Source organism: Sciurus vulgaris, assembly GCF_902686455.1.
Source record: "Sciurus vulgaris genome assembly, chromosome: 2".
Classification (NCBI taxonomy): domain Eukaryota; kingdom Metazoa; phylum Chordata; class Mammalia; order Rodentia; family Sciuridae; genus Sciurus; species Sciurus vulgaris.
Window position 1 is genome coordinate 134,464,281 of NC_136462.1, and position 19,271 is coordinate 134,483,551.

The following is a 19,271-nucleotide window of genomic DNA, read 5'->3' on the forward strand; positions in this document are numbered from 1 at the left end:
CCAGGGCATTATTATAAATAACTGATAATATCCTTTAACACACAGTAACCATGAACAAGTGTTAGTGCCACTGCTATGGTAATTCTTCCAAGAAGTTTTGATTCTGAAGAAAGAACCTTTAGGATCAGTGGAGACTTTCTTGGCCTTAAAGAAGGAGAAAGAAGCCGCTGTACTTCGTGTTTACAGCTTTGTTGGGGCGGATCTTGGTCAACTCTCAAAGGCTGAGAATCGCCAACACGCTGAGCTCTGTTTCTTTAGGGACCCGGACAAGTAGTGGGCGCAAATGCTAACCCTGGGTGGACCCTAACTTTCTTGACTCAGTGTCCAATCAGTATAAAAGTACAAATTCCACAAGAAATTAGAGAAAGGGGTCAGCTAATCTCCCTCACTGAAAATAGTATGGAGATTTAACTGCCCAGCCTAACCCGGCCTTGCCGGTCCGAGTTGTATCTTGCCAGTTTTCGCCCCGCCCCTCGGGCCCCTCTGCGATTGGCCGAGCGTCGGAACGGGTCGAGACACGATAGGCAGGGCCCACCGCCACGTTGGGGCGCGCCACGTGTACGTAGGGACCGGTCGGAAGTACCCGGATGGAGGCGACGCGGTAGGGCTGGGCAGCAGTGGTGGCCATGGAGCGGGAAGGGGAACAGCTGTCCGCGCGGCCGGCGCTGGAGACTGAGGGACTGCGCTTCCTGCACGTCACAGGTGAGTTGCCGCGGCTTGTGGTGAAGTGGGGCGCGTGTACCATCTCTTCGGCGCGCCGCCATGTTCGGTGGGTCGTCCCCCGCCGCGCTCCGGGCAGGGCCCAGGAGTCTGGCCGGCAGTCGGGCGTTAGCCTCGCACGCAGGCCGGGACCTCGCGCAGATGCCTTCTCAAGAACTGCCCATCTTTGGGTGGCGCCCGCGGACCTTGCTTGCTGTAGTCCTGTACATTGTGCTCAGCAAACCCTTCCTGCTGTTCTGGAGTCACTCGACCCTTAACGTTTATTCTAGCCCCACCCCCCACCCCTGCGCCCAGGACCCCTTGCTGTCACTCCTTTACATGTGATTTTCTAAATGCTGAAAGATCTTTGCCATCCCGAGTGGGATAAGCCCCTCTTCATCCTTCAAAACCTAATGCTGTGCTCTCCACCGTCCATACTGCCCCACTGTTGTCCCAGATGATTGAGCGGTCTCCCTGCTTAGTGATCCCCAAATTGTTGCATGCTCTTTTTTTAAGAGACCATTTCTTCACCTAGACCGAGAAGGATTTTAGGGCAGGAGCTACGCTTATTTATCGTTGTTGAGATTTATGGTAATGTCATTTTTAGTGTCTTAAAGTTATTTTCTTCTTTTCAGTGGGCTCCCTGCTGGCCTCCTATGGTTGGTACATCCTGTTCAGCTGTATCCTTCTCTATGTGGTCTTTCAGAAGCTCTCCGCCAGGCTGAGGGCCTTGAGGCAGAGGCAACTGGACCAAGCTGAAGCGGCTGTGGGTTAGTGTCTCAGTGGCTTGACACCTGCTTTTTGTAGTATTTAAAAGTCCGTTGTTAAGAATAACAAGTACATAATGCTTCTTTATATATGGGAGGAGTACTTTATACCCCTGAAGTTGATTTTGGTGTATGTGTAATTCCGTTTTTGATTCAAAGATTATTATTATTATTATTTTTTTTTTTGGCAAGTTTCAAACTATCTTAAACTTTGACAATAGAAATGAAGGTAATCTGGAATTTTTTTTTTTTTTTTTTCTTTTGGATGGCACTGGGGGATTGAAACCAGTGTCTCAAACATGCTAGGTAAGCACTCTACTGCTAAGCTACATCCTAGCCCTGTTTCAGAGATTTTAATGAGTTTGGAAAATTCAGCCTGTCTGCCTGATGGTATATAGTGCACTTAGTGCATATCTTGTTACATGATTAATAATTTTAGGATGTATTAAAATGAAAACAGTTTCTTGGTACAAGTGGATCTGTCTACTGAGTTTTATCATGAGAATCTTTGTGAGTGATCAAAAACTCAGCCTTAGCTCTTCATATCTACTTCATTTTGATTCTTCACTAAATTCTCAGATCTGATTTCTAAATACATTTGGTTGTTTCAAAAAACTCCATCTCAAAAAGTAATCTTTTCACTAATAAGAGGCTCCACTTTCTGTGGATGTATCCAAAAGAAATGTTAAATGTTTTGACAATAGCAACATAATTAAATAAATTAGCCTGGCATGTATTCTCAGCTACTCAGGATGCTGAGGCAGGAGGGTTGCTTGAGCCCAGGAGCCTGAGGCAAGCCTTGGCAACATATCAAGACCCCAGCTCCAAAGCAACACATATCTTCATGCATCTGAGTCACTACAGTACTGAGTTAGGCGGGAAAGTTTTATTTTATAAATTAGATAAAAACATAAACTGGGCACTCGTTAATATTTTTTCTTTTTTTTCTTTTGTGGTGCTGGGGATTGAACCCAGGGCTTTGTGCATTCGAGGCAAGCACTCTACCAACTGAGCTATCCCTAGCCCCTCGTTAATATTCTGAATGTTAGTTGGAAAGATTTTTCTTTTCTGTAGAAACAAGGATAGAATTCCTATGAATTTTTACCTTTTTCTGATATATATATGGGCTAATTAAGTGACTGTAAAGATTCAGAGAACTAGCCATACATGGTGGTATATTGTAAATCCACTTGTAAATCCTGTAAATCCCAGTGACTTGGGAGGCTGAGGCAGAAAGGTTGCGAGTTTGAGGCCAGCACCAGCAACTTAGCAAAACCCTATCTCAAAGAATAAAAAGGACTAAGGATGTGGTTCAGAGTAAAGCACCTCTGGGTTCAATCCCCTATACCAAAAATAAGGGGGGGAAAGATTCAGAAAACTTTCTTTACCTTTTGGAGTTCTGGTCAACTTAAAGATAAGAGTGTGTGTGAGGTACTCAGTTTATATAATGGAATCTCACTGTGAACCTCACACCACTTGTATTTCATTAACAGGGCCATTGTCCCAGACTTCCTGAATTAGAATTACTGTAGGGAACACAGAAATCTGCTTTTCTTTTTTGAGAGGAGCCAGTTGAGACCCTAACTCAAAACAAACACAAGTTTGAGGTACCAAGATTGAGGTAGAAAGCTGTTTTAGGAAACAAAGCTTACGGCGTTGCCCAGGCTAGTTTTGAACTGGACTTAAGGGATCCTCCCACCTCAGTCTCCCAAGTGCAGAGATTTGTTTCTGGTAATGTGGACATTTAGGGCTGAAGAACAATGGCTAAGCCATTGTCACCTGTCACTTAAGCAGTAAAACGTGCAGAGGGGGTAGGATTACTCACAAATATTTTTTTGGTGTTGTCTAACATTTGTACATCTATACTTACAGACACTGAGAAGTTTGTTTTATATTGTAGAAGATGCCTTATCTCACATTTTTTCCTGATATTTTAGAACCCGATGTTGTTGTTAAACGACAAGAGGCTTTAGCAGCTGCTCGTTTAAGAATGCAAGAAGAACTAAATGCACAAGTTGAAAAGCATAAGGAAAAACTAAGACAGGTATGAACTGGTTTTATTTAGTAAGTTTTTTTTTTTTTTTTTTTTTTTTTTTTTAACTTTGCAATTCTGGGGGTCATATCCAGGGCCTGGAGCATGTTGAATGAGTGCTCTACCACTGATCTGATCCAAAGTCTGAATGGTTTTACTTTGAAAATACAGTCTTAAGAATGGTGTGGAACTTAGTGGGTAATAGTGACTGTGTGTTTGTGTTCTTATTTGTAAACTGTTAGGACAGAACCCTATCTTGTTAAAATCAACAGATATTTCAAGGCCTACCGTGTAAATATTGGCGATGTTGAGAAAAGCATGCTATTGTTAGGGAAGGGTAAATGTGAATGTATGATTATAAAGCAAGATCTAGAGCACAGAGGAAGGATAGACTGGAGGGAAGGTGTATATATGAGTACCTGTGCCTGTTGGGGGTGGTAGGAGCAGAATCGCTTCCACTTAGCTTTGTGTTGGTCAGGTCGCAATTTCATCTTCTTAAGCAGGAAATACTCCTGAGGAAAAGTGTCTTTTGTGTTTTTTTGCTTTCAAGTGACTCCCTTACAGCACTGTCATTGAACAAAATCATGTGTCCAGGTCTCATGTCACAGACACACAGAAGATACAGTTAACTTTGTTTTAAGCTGTGTTGCACATGAGGTGGCATGAGGGGAGGGCATTGTTCAGTGATTTGAAAGAGAACGAGGGGAAGGCAGCAGAGGGCCCAGCCAACGGTGGTGCTATTAAGAGATGGAAAACAGGAGACAGAGTTTTGAAAGTTTTTTTTTTGTTTTGTTTTGGTTTTTTGGTACCGTAGATTGAACCCAGGGGTGCTTTACTACTGAGCCATATCCCCAGCCCTTTTTTATTTTTTATTTTGAAACAGAGTCTCACTAAGTTGTTTAGGGCCTCATTAAGTTGCTCAGGCTGAGTTTCAACTTGTGATCCTCCTGCCTTAGCCTTCTGAGCTGCCGGGATTTCTGGCATGTGCCGCCGCACCGAGCATTTTAAGGTTTTTAAGGCATGGGACTTGGATGAAGGAGAAGGTGAAAAGTGGGGTGGGAGGAAGAACCGAGAATTGCCTTCAGCAGTCAGGTGGAATGTAGTAGAGTGACCACCCACCAGCTTTTACCTTATCTGTGCCACTGAAGTGACCTCTGCCATCTAGTTTTAGTCCAGAAGTTTCTGGGCCTCCTCATCCCCTCAAAAGGATGCCTCTGCCAGCAACTCTAAGGTTGCATTGTTGGTCTTGCCTGTGTCTGTTCTTGTTTCCAGAGACAGATGTCTTTCTGCAGTCACTGGCAGCTTCTCTTATTTCTGCTTGGTCATCATCCCCTAAGGGCTTGTCTCCCTCCCTCCCTCCCTCCCTCCCTCCCTCCCTCCCTCCCCAGGTCCTTGCTCATGCTAGGCAGGTGCTCTGTTCTGAACTACATTCCCAACCCTATTTTGAGAGGGTCTCACTTAAGACCCTGTCAAGATAAGTGGCATTGACCACTATCTTCCTACTTCAGCCTCCCGATTCGATGTGATTATAGGCAACCACCTCTGTTCCCAGCCCCAACAACCTTTTTTAGTGTCCATGTCAGTTGATTAACTCTCTTCCCTTTAGTCGTAAACCTAAAGTATATACTATTTACTTAACTTTTTAAATTAAAGTTGTGGGGCTGGCTCAGTAGTACAGTGCTAGGTTCCATCCTCAGTACCACATAAAAATAAACAAGACAACAACAAAAGTTATGATGTAAAAATCTATACCATGGAATCTAAGTGTTTTTTTTTTTAAATTTATTTTGTGGTTGTAGATGGACAGAACACCTTTATTTAATTTATTTATTTATTTATTTTTATGTAGTGCCTCATACATGCTAGGTAAGCGCTCTGTGCACTGAGCTACAACCCCAGCCCCAGAAACTAAGTTTTTATGTTCTCCCTGCTCCCTCACTTTCTACTCCAAACATCCCATACGATGTTGTTTTTTGGGCATTTTTCCAGAATTATTTTATCTATATGTGAACACTTGTATGGGCTCCTTTTTATAGAAATGAAAGTATAGTATACACAGCATTTTGAGCATTCTGTTTTAAGTTTTTTTTTTTTTTTTTTTTTTTTTTTTTTTCTGCCCTAATTTCTAACCATTAATGCTTTGTGTGTGTGGTGCTGGGGATTGAATACAGGGACTTGCACACAATAGACCATTACCGTACAGTTCCAGCCCAAACCATTAATTGTTATTGTTTGGTTTCTAGGGCTATACAATAAGTCATATTCTTCTGTGCACCAGAATTCAATAATTTGAGTCTGAGTTTGTGTGTTGTAACAGTTTTATCATTCAGTTTGCTGATATATCTGAAAAATCTTTTTTCCCCTCCTTTGGAATCAAAGATTGAACTTAAGATTGCTTAACCACTGAGTCACATCTTTCTTTCTTTCTTTCTTTTACATCCTTTATTCTTAAATAATTCTTAAAATAAAGGATTTTGCATCCTTTATTTATTTATTTATTTTTTAAATTTTGAAACAGGATCTCACTAGGTTGCTTACAGCCTTGCCAAATTGCTGAGCCTGGCTTTGAACCTGTGATCCTCCTGCCTCAGTTTCCTGAGCTGCTAGAATTACAGGCATGTGCCACCACACCTGGCCGAAAAATCTTTTAAAAGACAACTTTAAAATTGTAACGAAAGCCTCCTAAAATTGCAAGAGGGCGGAAAGTCTGTGTTCAGGCATCTAAATTCTATGGCATATATAATTTTGATTAAATCTGTGGCTCATGGTTACTATGAGATCTCTTGTGTACAATGCCAGAATTTGTTGACTTTGGTTTCATTTAGATGTTCTCAATTACTCACTGAAGTATAAAACAACCTTCATGTCTAGAGGTGGTTTCTTAACCATTTTTACTTGAGGACACTGGAAATACGAGGTAATAGATTTGGGTGTAGCAGTGATGAATCTTGTATTCTATGGAGAAATTTACTGGGTGCCTGTTTTTTAAGATATCTTTTCACATATTCTTGTGGCATCAGTTTTGTGGACCCAAAATGAATTACATTTCTGTCTGGATTCTATTGGAAATGAGAGATTTAAGTATACCAGGTATACACGTCAGTTGCAGTTCTTGGTTGCCGGAAGAGATGCTATTCTTTTTTTTTTTTTTGGTGGGGGAATACTGGGGATTAAACTCAGGGGTACTTGACCACTGAGCCACATCCCCAGCTCTATTTTGTATTTTATTTTATTTATTTATTTATTTTTCTATTTTGTATTTTATTTAGAGACAGGGTCTCACTGAGTTGCTTAGCGCCTCACTTTTGCTAAGGCTGACTTTGAACTCATGATCCTCCTGTCTCAGCCTCCTGAGGCACTGGGATTACAAGCGTACACCACTGTGCCTAGTGAGGTGCTATTCTTTAAGGAATAGAGAACAGAGGTAAAGGTCTTTCCTATGATCCTCGCAGCCTGAGACGGGGGTTCAGTGACTTCCGTGGGCAGCACAGCCAGGTGATGACAAAGCCAACCTACTTGCCATCTGTTCCAAGTCAGAGTGATCCCACATTCTAGAAATATCCTGTTAAGGGCAAGTTTCAGAAGACCTGAATCACTGCTCTTTTTTCTATGACATTGTTTTTTTTTTTTTTTTAGTAGCATAGAAAAGCAGCTGGGCACAGTGGCACATACCTGTAATTTCAGCGGTCACAGTGTTGAGGAAGGAGGATCACAAGTTCAAAGCCAGCCTCAGCAACTTAATGAGGTCCTAAGCAACTTAGCAAGACCATATCTCAAAATAAAAAAGGACTAGAGATATGGCTCAGTGGTTAAGTGCCCCTGGGTTCAACCCAGATACCAAAAAAAAGTACAGAAAATAATAGTTAAACTCACACAACTAGATCACATCAGCTTTTTTAACTGAAGAAAATAATGGGTGCAGGTTTGTTTTGAAGGACATTTAAATTAATAATTATGAAAATAAGTATTTTCTTTAAAAGAGTGGCAACTAATAAGTACCTTCTTATGTGATTCTTTCTCAGCTTGAGGAAGAAAAAAGGAGACAGAAGATTGAAATGTGGGACAGCATGCAAGAAGGCAAAAGTTACAAAAGAAATGCAAGAAAGCCTCAGGTAACTATAGACTTGGCCTACCATTTCTAGTAGTTGAAGATTTGTCAAGTAGAATGTTGAATTTTTTTCTTTGTGATGCTGGGGATTGAATCCAGGGTCTTACCTGTGCTAGGCAAGCACTTTACCACCGAGCTACAGACCCAGCCTCATCCCAAGTAGGAGACTTTAAATTATTCTTAAGCCTGTGTGTGTTCAAACAGGAGGAAGAGAGTCCTGGGCCTTCTACTTCATCTGTCGTCCCAAAACGGAAGTCTGACAAAAAGCCTTTGCGGGGAGGTGGTAAGCACCAAATGATGTCAAACGTTTGGAATTTTCAGCACTTATAGGATGTACTTAACCTTTTAAAAGTAAGATTCTCTTTCTTTGTTTCAAAGTCCATAAATTGACACTAATTTCTAAGCTTAGAATTGTGAAGATTAAACAAAGGAAACGGATGCAAAATGCCACATAGGTCGAAGTAATTAGAATTATACTTGGGATCAGTATTCTCACCTGATCCCACTACAGCTCTATAAGAAAAGAGGTAAGCAGGACAGGGAACATTCTGCCCACCTGGCAGAAGAATGTCAAGGGGCTAAAAGAGGTTGAGTCTTGGTAGCCAGGTTTGCCTTTTTTCTTACAAGTAACTTTTTCTCAAGGAGATGTGAACAGATGTTTGTTCAGTGGTTTTTTTTTGTTTTGTTTTGTGTGTGTGTGTAAGATAACCAGGACACTCCAGGTAATACCATAGCAGTCTGTCTTCATTGTGTCCTTGAGAAATTTCACATATACTTAGGAAGATAGAACTCATACTCAAATGGAAATTAGCAATCTTACGTGATTTCTGTCTGGGAGTTCCTAGATAATTTTTTTTTTTTTTTTTTTTGCAGTGCTGGGGATCAAACCCAGGGCCTTATGCTTGCAAGGCAAGCACTCTATCAACTGAGCTATATCCCCAGCCCCCTAGTTAATTCTGAGGAAGGAGAGAGCAGAGAAGAGATACTAGAATACTGTATAGGTACCAGTTTTAGGCTAAAGACATCGATGGAGGAAGAAGGGCACAACAGGGGCCTGTTTGGCATCTTTGAGGACCAGGGAAGAGACATGGATGTGGACTCTAGGTAGCATGGCAACAAACTTGGCCAAAAGACTGAGCTTTAATCCCCTCTGTGTCAGGAACCCAAAGCCTACTTGTTGGAGTAGTGCAACTGAATAGAAAATGCTATTTTAAAACTTTGCATTGCTGGAAGCCTTTTTCAGATTTCCTAGGTGTGATATTTAGGAGAGGAGTAGGAATTGTAGAAAATGTAATACATGACATGCCTGTGTACATAGCCACTTTTGGTATCCAGCAGTCCTGAATCTATGGCCTTTGACCAACCCGGTTTTACTAAGAAGGAAATAGGCATGGGGATTTATTACCCAAAAATTCCACAGCAAGTAAAGAACAAAACCAACTTATTCATGGTTTGGTTGACTCTAGAACCAGGGCACTCAACCTAGTCATCAGTTGTCTGCTGACTTTGGGAAGAAGAGAGGGAGGAATGATTTATGCAGTCCAGTTCTGACTAGTAGTTCTGTTATAGAACTTCTGCCAAGTTCCCACTGGCAAGTTCTGTTATGTATTGATTTTTCTATTTTTTAAATTTTTTGTGGTACTAGAATTGAACCCAGGAGTGCTACCTCTGAGTTACATCCCCTTGCTGAGTCTGGCATCAAATTTGCAGTCCTCCTACCTGAACCTCCCAAGTGTCTGGGATGACAGACTCACTCCTGGTTTAAATTTATTTTCTTTATTCATGTATTTTTTCCTTTATTCATGTGGTGTTGAGGATCTGATCTCAGTGCCTCACATGTGCTAGGCAAGTGTTACCACTGAGCTACAGCTACAGCCCTTTAAATTTATTATCTATAGCTTGAACTGCTCTTGAATACTTTTTATTAAGCACTGCAGTTGGAGCCTTCATATATTCAAGGTCAGGCCTAAAGGGGTGAGTTGTTTTGCTTTGGCTCTTGTTTTTGTTTTGTTCATTTGTTTTTCTCTTCCATATGTTTTGGGGAATTAGGATTTAGAGACTGACTAGCTTCTTTTTTCCCTTCCAAAAAGTCAATTCAAATTGCAATCACAGTGTAAAACATTTTTTAATATGGTAATTAAAATTTTTTTGAAAAAAATCTATGTTCATACAATCTGTAGCTTTGCAGTGTTTTGCATGTGAGACTCACATTTGTATTTTTGATAGAAAGTGTTCCCAGATTTTCAACCATCAATAGTGTTCTGCTTCCTTTCTCTCATTCCAGGTTATAATCCTTTGACTGGAGAAGGAGGTGGCACCTGCTCCTGGAGACCTGGACGCAGAGGCCCATCATCTGGTGGATGAAACTAAGATTCTTGTTAGTGTCATTTTTGACATTAGCAAGATAATCCCTTAGCCCTTGATTCTATTGCCTTACGCATACTTTTCACAGTGACTAGCCCAGGGGAGGTGGGATTTATTTGTTATTAACTATGCCTGCGTATTTAAGGGCTTCAGTCAGCATGGGATATAGACATTGCCACTAGGTCACACTCCACTGAAAGACAGTCATAACAGTTGTTGATTTCATGATTAATTGCTAGTTGGTAGATAGAAGGCCTCTAACTGAATAGCAATTTTGGTGAAAGAGGCCTAGTAATGATCTTTTATGTTAGAAGTCCTTCCTAATTAAGGACAGTCTCTGTGACAGGTTGCGTTGAATGATGTCTTCCTTATAAATGGTGAGCCCACCAGTGAGGATTACTGATACAAACGGTTGATGGGGTTTGTTTCTGTATATTTATTTTTATGTACAGAACTTTATAAAAAAAGAAATTGTAAATATTTAAAAAAAGAATGACATTTTTAGCATCTTTATTAAATTTAAGAAAATTTCTTTATGAGGTTGAATTTGTCCATTAAACATTAAGTAGCTTCTTAACATTCACAGATTCCAAATGTTTGTACTTACTTCTCCACTTACTATTCCTTACCAGAAATGAGAATCACAAATGGCACACAGCTGCAGCAGTTTTGAAAGTTGGCAGATTCTGTTGGGTTCATCTTCCAAATCAGTCTCTTGCAGTTTAGTTGCTGAAATAATAGGATAAAGAAAAATCTTGATTCAAGATAACTTGTAGGCTGACCAGTTTCCTAAGAGTCCTATGGGTCATTCCTAGTTTGCCATGACTTATTGATTATGTTCTTGTGAGAGCCCTTACCAGGAATTTTCTAAGAGGGCCAGATAGTTGTAAATAGTTTAGACTTCATTGACCACATAGGATCTCTATTACATAGTCTTTGGGTTTTATGTTTTTTTAAGTGCTGGTGGTGTTTTTTGTTTGTTTTTTATTTGTTTTATTTTTTATTTACGATTCATAGCTCATGGACTGGGTTTGGTCTACATGCTATAGGTTGTGAACCCCTCCTGTATCATGGGAAGGAACAAAATTAAACTTGAGGACTGGGTGTGGTGGTGCATTGCTATGCCTGTGCCCTGTGACTCCAGAAACCAAAGCAGGAGGATTGCAAGTTCGAGGTCAGTTTCAGTAACTTAGGGAGACCCTGTCTTTAAGAAAGGACTGGAGATATAGTTCAGTGGCAAAACACCCTCAGGTTCAATCCCCAGGACCCACCCCCCCAAAAAAAAAAAAAATTAAACTACAAAATAGTGCTCATTGGCTAGAAAAGTATTCTGAAATGGTCTCATAAATTAGTCAACATTTATTGATATCTGATATAGGTAAAATATTCTGGGATTGTCTCTTCTGGCATATAAAGGAAAAAATAGTTTTTTTGGTCACTTAGGACTTAAAATATCTTGGGAAGAGCTTCAGGGAAGAGTTGAGGGAAGTAGAAACAGGGTACTTAAAGGTCAGTGTTGTTACAAACAAATAGGTTGGCATGAAGACTGGAGAGATTTGAGTTCCATTAAGTGCCTCTCAGACATTTTAAAAGTTGAGCAGTTTTATACATAGCAAATCAACTCTCTGGCTGTAATCTAGTTAAAGTCAGCTCTTGACACAACAGTTTGCGATAAATAGGAACAAACTACATAAGAGAAATAATGGGATTTACAGGGAGAGTATTAGAAGGTTTTTTTTTTTTTTCTTCCTTAAATTTAGAAATTATCAAGTCATGAACATGTGGGAAGAAGCAATGCTTGAATTTTGAATATCCCCCTTTCATCTAACTCTTCTGGTGGTGGTAGTGGAGGGTTGGTGTCATATGGAGAATTGATGAGCAGATATGGATATTATCTGTATATTAATAATAAATAAGGGGTCAGGGATATAACTCAGTTGATAGAGTGCTTGCCTTGCAAGCATAAGGCCCTGGGTTCATATCCCCAGCACCACAAAAAAATAAAATAAAAAATAAATAGGGCTGGGGAGATAGCTCAGTTGGTAGAGTGCTTGCCTTATCCAGTACCGCAAAAAAAAAAAAAGAAAAAATAAATAATAAATATTATATATTGGGATGCTAGTTATGTGTGATAGTATTTGAAGAGCATTTACCATGTGGTAGTTGCATACCTGTGTATTTAGTTCTCACTATAGTCCTGCGAAGTAGGAGCTGTTTATAACTTTGATTTTCAGAGCTGAAACTTAGAGGAATGAAGTAAGTAACCAAGGCCCTAATCATTGAAGTTCACTTCATCCCTGTATTCCTGCCTGCCAAGGGCCCTAGGTAATCAAGGTGTGGGGAGCTTAATCTAGTTAATGAAACAATTACATATGGAAGTTGTGTTACAAGTGTAATGCAGTCTAACCCTCTTGTTGGACTGAGGTTGCCAGAGAACATAGGTCTTGCTGAGTATGGTGACACACACCTGTAATCCCAGTAATAAGGCAGGAGGATCATAAGTTTAAGACCAGCTTCAGCAATTTAGTGAGGCCTTAAGCAACTTTGAGAGTCCCTGTCTGAAAATAAAAAGGACTGGGGATGTAACTCAATGGTAAAGCATCTCTGGGTTCTGTCCCCACTATCAAAAATAAAGGATCCTCCCCAGCCTCCCAGAAAGAATGAGGAATTGGGGGTAAAAGTGTAAAGACTAAACCCCGAGGCCTCTGGGGAAGAAAAGACTTGACCAGCACCATGAAAACTGTTTCACACTCAGACTGTATTCTCTGCCTGGTCCATCTGTGGAGAAGCTATAGCAGAGATGGCAACATGTCCTAGCACAGAATGCCAGGAATTTGAAACTGAAATGATAGACGTTTTGGAGCTCTTAATTATTAGTGGGTATTTTGGGGGGGGGGGGGGAAGGGGCAACAGGGACACTGCTAAAGCCTGGTTTTCACGCGACCATGTGGACCCCAGGACATAACTACTGAAAAATATGTTGAGGACTGCTACAGCACTGAACACTAGATCCTCCTGATTTGTGATTGTTGGAGTCTGAATGGTCGTGCTGCACCTACCTGCTGCCCATACTCTTTATGTTATGTTGAAATCCTGAATTCCCAAGGCACTGAGGCAGGGCATTTGAGCAGTGATCAGGTTGTGATGGTGGAACCCTCATGAGTGACAATTAGTGCCCTACAAGAGACCCCAGAGTTTTCTCTGCCATGTGAGGAGGAAGGTCAGAAGAAAGTTGACTCTCTGCAACCTAGAAGAGCCTAACCATACCAGTACCTTGATCTCGGACTTCTGCCTCTAGAACCATGAGAAGCTGTTTTATAAGCCACCCACTCATGGTACTGCCTGGCAATAGCTAAGACAGTGCTTATTTCATCTCTGTGTTACTTCCTAATATTTCCAACTCCTACATAAAAGTGCAACCTATGGCTACAGAATTCACCTTGTTAGGTCCTCCTAAATCGGACTACTTTTTTGGGGGGAGGTATGGGAGATTGAACCCAGAGGCACTTTACCACTGAGCTACAGCCCTCTTTTTATTTTAACAACTAGGTCGCATAGGGCCTCGCTTAGTTGCTGAGGCTGGCCTCAATCTTGTGATCCTCCTGCCTCAACTTCCTGAGCCGCTGGGATTATAGGCATGTGCCACCGTACCTGGTGTCATTTCTCTCACCATGCATTGCTTGTCATCACTCAGCATTGTCCCCCAGCAGACTGCCAGATTGGCAGGGCAGGGCCGGGCCTATGCTTAATGCTGTTTACAACATCTCCAAACCTGCTTGGAGTCTTATTTCCCAGAGCACATCTCTCCTGCCACTGTGTAATATAATGACATTTCATCTCAAGCCATGAATATCCACCTGTATAATCTCTAGAAAAGGCATTTGTGTACTTGAATCCACATCACCACTTACATCAAGTGGCATTAGAGCGATGGTTACCTTCTTGCCTGTTCTAATTCTATGAGGTAGGGCACTCACAGGTATCAGCTTGTACTAGGTATCCAGGATGCATCTTCAGACCAGCAAAACTTTTGTCTTGGGATGGGGGAAAGATAAGAAAGTGTGACGGTTCTACCACAGGGGGAGAATTAAAGCTGAGCAGCACACAACAGTCACCTCAACCTGGTCTGTGGGCTTCCTGAAGATTCCAAGCATTGGAGCTGGACAAGGCTGGGGTGAGGGGTGTCCCTTCAATCCCTGAATGAGATTGAACATAGGTAGAAAAAGACAATAAGTTTGTAAACTGAACTCTGAAGCACATTGGACGTTAGGGGTTAGGAAGGTAAAAAAAAAAAAAAAAGCAAAACTAAGTGACCAGAAAGGGGAAAAAACAGGCAAGGTGGGGGACCAAAAGTCAGGTGAATAGTGCTTTTAAAAGTGTACTTATTTGGGGATGTAGTTCAGAGGTAGAGTGCTTGCCTAGCATATGTTCACCCTCCTTGCTTTGATCCCTAGTGTTGAAAAAAAAGTGCTTATATCTTAAGATTATTAAAAAAGGATAACTTCAGGTGAGAATTAAGCTCATCACACTTACCATCACATGTGACCTTAGGAACAATTTTAGCAGAATAGATTTAACAAATGGACAAAAAGATGGGAGAGACTATAGAAAACTTTTCAAGACTAGACACCACAGAGTAGAGAGAGGCATGGTCAGTCATTTGAGTAAACCCAGTGTGTACTGCTATAGAAGAGAAGGGAGTGTCACCAGGAGGGGCATGTATAAAATGTGTCCAGTGCTATCAAGTGAAATGAAATCAAACGTCCCTAAAGTCTGAAATTTATGGGCCCAGGAAGTGCATTTTCAGTACACTTAGAGGGCAGGACAAGGAACAGACACAGAGTCCTCTCACCCAGAGGGAACCAAGGTTTTATTTGGTGTGACCTTGCTCTTTAAGAAAGACTTGGCAGTGCTGTTTAAACATTTGATGAGGAGGAACCAGCAGAGAAGGTAGGATGGAGAGAGAAAGGGAGAGCAAAGAGTCCCTGAGGCATGATTCTTAAAAGTCTCTCTAGTCATTTGGTCAAGGACACAGTGCCATCTACACAAAAGTTTCCACTGAAGATTTGTGTGTTCTTTGCCCAACAATTTATTAGTGCTGCTCCATGATTAGGGTGGATGGAACATACATCCATTATTTAAAACTTAGGAGCTCTGGGCCCGGCATGGTGGCACATGCCTGCAATCCCAGCAACTCAGGAGGATTGCAAGTTTGAGGCCAGCCTGGGCAACCTTAGTGAGACCCTGTCCCAAAAAACAAAAAGGAATGGGGGTTTTATCTTGATGGTAGAGAGCTCCTGGGTTCACTCTTCCTCCAGTAAAAACAAATAATTAAGAGCTCCCAAATGTCTTATCACATCTGTTCCAGGGGCCATGGGGTGGCTACTGCTGTGGCTTCTGCTGCAGCTTCTGCTGCTTCTGTGACAGTCATTGCTCTGATCACTGCCACTGTGACTGCAGCCACCAACACTTCTGCTTCACTGACAGCTGCTATAACTTCTGCTGCTGTAATCACTGCTACTGCTGCCACACTCACTGCAGCAACGACCACCACCACTTCTGGGGCTGTCCTAACTACTCCTGGTGGACCCAGAGGTTTTCCAGGGTGGAGGTAGGGAGTACCTCCACCATCTCTTGACAGCTGAGGCATACAACTAAGCTATCATGACAGTGCTAAAGTTCTGTGACTAACTGCTGCTGATTTGCCTGCAGAGCCTGCCCCTTTTGCCTATATAATCTTCACTACTCATGTCCCCAGAGACCCAGTCTCAGAACACTATTGCCTCTCTTGTGCTGCAGAATAAACCCCAGTAAAACCTCATTCTGGCCGGTGGGTGGCACATGCCTGTGATTCCAGCAGCTCCCTCCTGAGGCTGAGACAGGAGGATCCAGAGATGGAAGCCAGCCTCAGCAATGGCGAGGCGCTGAGCAACTCAGTGAGATCCTATCTCTAAATAAAATAGAAAATAGGGCTGGGGATGTAGCTCAGTGATCAAGTGCCCCTGAGTTCAATCCCCAGTACCCAAAACAAACAAAAAAACCACGTCCTTCAGATGGTATTGCCTTGCCTTTTTGTGATGTCTGCTTTGACTTGAGCAGAGCCCTCGGTAGAGTTAACACTAAGAACTGAGAGATTTTAACACCAAAGGAGCTGTACTTTGCCTTTTCATGATTTCTATCTGAATTGAGCAAAAAGAACTCTCAGCTGATTGGCAACAAAGTGACCTCTGATTTGGAAGATGTATCCATTTGCTTTTCCAGCATCCCAAACCACTTGGAATGATTTAAAACAACCATTTATCCCTAAAATTCTGCTGGGCATTTGTATGTTGACTTTGGCTACACTCAACTCATATGTCAGTGGTCAGCTGATGGCTCAGGTAGTTCATGTCTGAAAGCTGGCTGGCTGTCAGTTAGGCAACAGGTGGTTGGCCTTCTGTTTCTCAATCAACATCAGGCCAGCGTGGGCACATTGACATGGCAGTTCAATTCCAAGGACAGTGCCAAAGCTTTTCAGGTTAGCTTGCTTCACATTTTGCTACAATCCCATTGACAATTTATAAGGCTACTCCCAATGCAAAAGCCAGAGGAATATTCCCAACACTCAGTGGGAGAAACTATAAAGTCACATTGCAAGGGAACAGATGCTGGGAGGGGAAACAGTTGGCCATTTGCAGTAGAGTTCAGTGTAAAGTCTCAGGTGTTAGGTGAACTCATGCAGCCTCAATGCACATCTTGCAGCCTGAATTCGCTCCCTAGCTGGATCAAATCTGCCCCCACTTGATCTTCAGGATCATCCCCAAGATTTATTTATTTATTTTAACTTTTTTAGTTGTAGATGAACACAATACTTTTATTTTATTCATTTTATGTGGTGCTGAGGATCGAACCCAGTGCCTCACATGTGCAAAGCAAGAGCTCTATCACTGAGCCACCATCCCAGTGCCCCCAAGATTTATAATCAAGGGAATGTGTAGCAATTGTGGGGAATCATGTTCTGACCAATACAACTACATCCTGACCCCCAAAGAGCTTAAGAAATGGCCTACATCAGTCAGGGTGCCAACAGAAAATATGGTTACTCAAACTGGTTATCTGCAGAGCGTGTAACAAAGAAGCGATTTGCTAACATGTAGACAAGACTTGACATGGTACAATACTAGGGGAAGCTAGTAACACTGGGGAGTTTTTGAGCATTAATGCCTCAAAAGCCTGAAAAGTGACTAGAACCTAGAGAAAGGTGTGCATGGAGAGGGCTGTCTGAAAGAGGTAAGTCTTCAATACAGACAGCCAACTTCCAGAGACCCAGCTAAAAGGATCAGAATATTCTGACCTCTCACCTACCAGTCCTCTGTCAATACCTCCTATTGTCTGAATCCAGTTGAAAGCTGGTGTTCCTGGGTGATGCGCTAATCTCTGCTAAGTTGTTTAACTAAACTGGCACCTGGTAAGAGTTGCATTGTGTCCCCTTACCCATGAATATGTTGAAGTTCTAACCCCCATGAAGTACCTGTGAATATGCCTTTATTTGGAAATAGGGTCTTAGCAGATGATATCAAGTTCAGATGAGGGCAGTTGAATTAGGGTGGGTCCTAATTCAGTGTGCTTAGTGTATTAGTCAGCTGGGTCTGCCTTGATAAAATGCCAGACTGAGTGGCTTCAACAACACAAGTTTACTTTTTCACAGTTATACAGGTTGGAAGTCAGACGGTGCTTACAGAGTTGGTGTCCTCTGGGACTTCCTTTGCTTGTAGATGACCACTTCTTGCTGTCACTTCATGTGGTCTTATCTCTGTGCCTTCTTGTCTCTTCTGTGTGTCCTAATCTGTTTTTTAAAAGCACCAGTCAGACTAGGTTAGGATCCACCCTATTGGGCCCATTTTAATGAATTCTTTGAAGATCCCATTGCCAAATACAGTCCACATTCTAGATTCTGGGGATTAAGGCCTCAACATATGAATTGGGGTAGGGTGGGGTGAAAGCAATTCAGTCCATAACAGTTGTTTTCCTTATAAGAGGAGGAGAAGAGACACAGACACTGAGAAAAGGCCATGAGAATACAGGCTGGAGGGATGCAGCCCACAAGCTAAGGAGCCCCTGGGCCTACCATAAGCTGGAAAAGGCAAGGAAGTTTCCCTAGAAGATTCAGGGGAAGTTTGGTCCTGTTGATCCCTTAATTTTATACTTCTAGTCTTTAAACTTTTTTGTTTTTAAACTGGTGATTGAACCCACCAAACTGCATCCCCAGCCCTTTTTAATTTCTTATTTTGAGACAGGGTCTTACTAAATTGCTGAGGTTGGCCTCAAACTTGCAATTCTCTTGCCTTAGTCTCCCAAGTCTCTGGGATTACAGGTGTGCACCAGGCTTTACTGCTAGCCTTCAGAACTGTGATGGAATAAATGTCTGTCTTTATAAGCCATTTTGTTGTCATTTGTTACAGCAGCCACAGGAAGCTAATACATTAACCTATAGGAAATGTAGTCCTGTAGAATTTTCTCTTATTCATGTAAGCAATATAGATACAGTCCAAAGGCTCAGAAAGAATAAAAGTGGCATGGATTTATCACATCCATAACATGCTCAGACACCTTCTAATAATAGGAGATGACCTGGAAGGCATCCCTTCAGCCAAGCCTTGAAAAGATGCTGGCGAGGGGAGCACCAGCATTCTTGAACTTCCCTGGTGGTAACTGATCGGAGCAAAGCTGACTTGAGGATAGGGCAACAGACCATACTGGATAGTTCAAGTTTGGCACTCCAAATCCATTTTCCAACCACTCTTGAACTAGAAGACTAACCTGTATGAGCTGCAGGGGCTTATCCACAGTCCGTTCAGGCAAGTCCCTTGGGTGTTGACCCTGAGGCCACCTTAACTTAGGCAGATATGAGCATTACTCCTAGGCACTCCTATTCACAGTAAACATGAATCCTGTTTTCATAAATTTGGCTCCAGCAAGCTTTATAATTTTTTCTTCTACCTCCTGACACCTATGGAGTCCCCCTCCATAATCCTTCTCCACCTTCTACCAGTATGGTTAGATAGGGGTCCTGCCACACTTCTCATTATATAGCTGTGGCCTCCCGCAGCAGGTTTGTACTTTTCCTTTGGGATCAACTTCCTCCTGTAGCCTGGAGGCTGTGAGGAGCTGTGGGGTGAGGCCTGAGGGTGATTAGCATCAGGAGGCAGGGAGCTACCTCAGGTGCATTAATTGAAAGACAATTTAGGCAGGAGGCAGGCAGTGAGGGACTGAGACAAAGGGATTTAAAGGTTCAAAGTTCTCTGCAAGAGATCTTGGCATT

General features: G+C 42.1%; 1 protein-coding gene across 2 annotated transcripts; it reads left to right on the forward strand.

Annotated features, from left to right (window-relative positions):
• The first annotated feature begins 542 nt into the window (after window positions 1-542).
• Window positions 543-10,549, forward strand: SELENOS (selenoprotein S). 2 transcript variants are annotated; one of them, XM_079125372.1, is made up of 6 exons: window positions 543-702; window positions 1,335-1,469; window positions 3,404-3,510; window positions 7,521-7,610; window positions 7,811-7,957; window positions 9,891-10,549. In XM_079125372.1, exons 1-5 carry the CDS (start codon window positions 627-629, stop codon window positions 7,934-7,936), a joined length of 534 nt encoding a protein of 177 aa, XP_078981498.1. In that variant the 5' UTR covers window positions 543-626; the 3' UTR covers window positions 7,937-7,957; window positions 9,891-10,549. The 2 variants fall into 2 exon arrangements, with proteins under 2 accessions (XP_078981498.1, XP_078981497.1); XM_079125371.1 differs by having other exon boundaries at window positions 7,811-7,889.
• The last annotated feature ends 8,722 nt before the right edge of the window (window positions 10,550-19,271 follow it).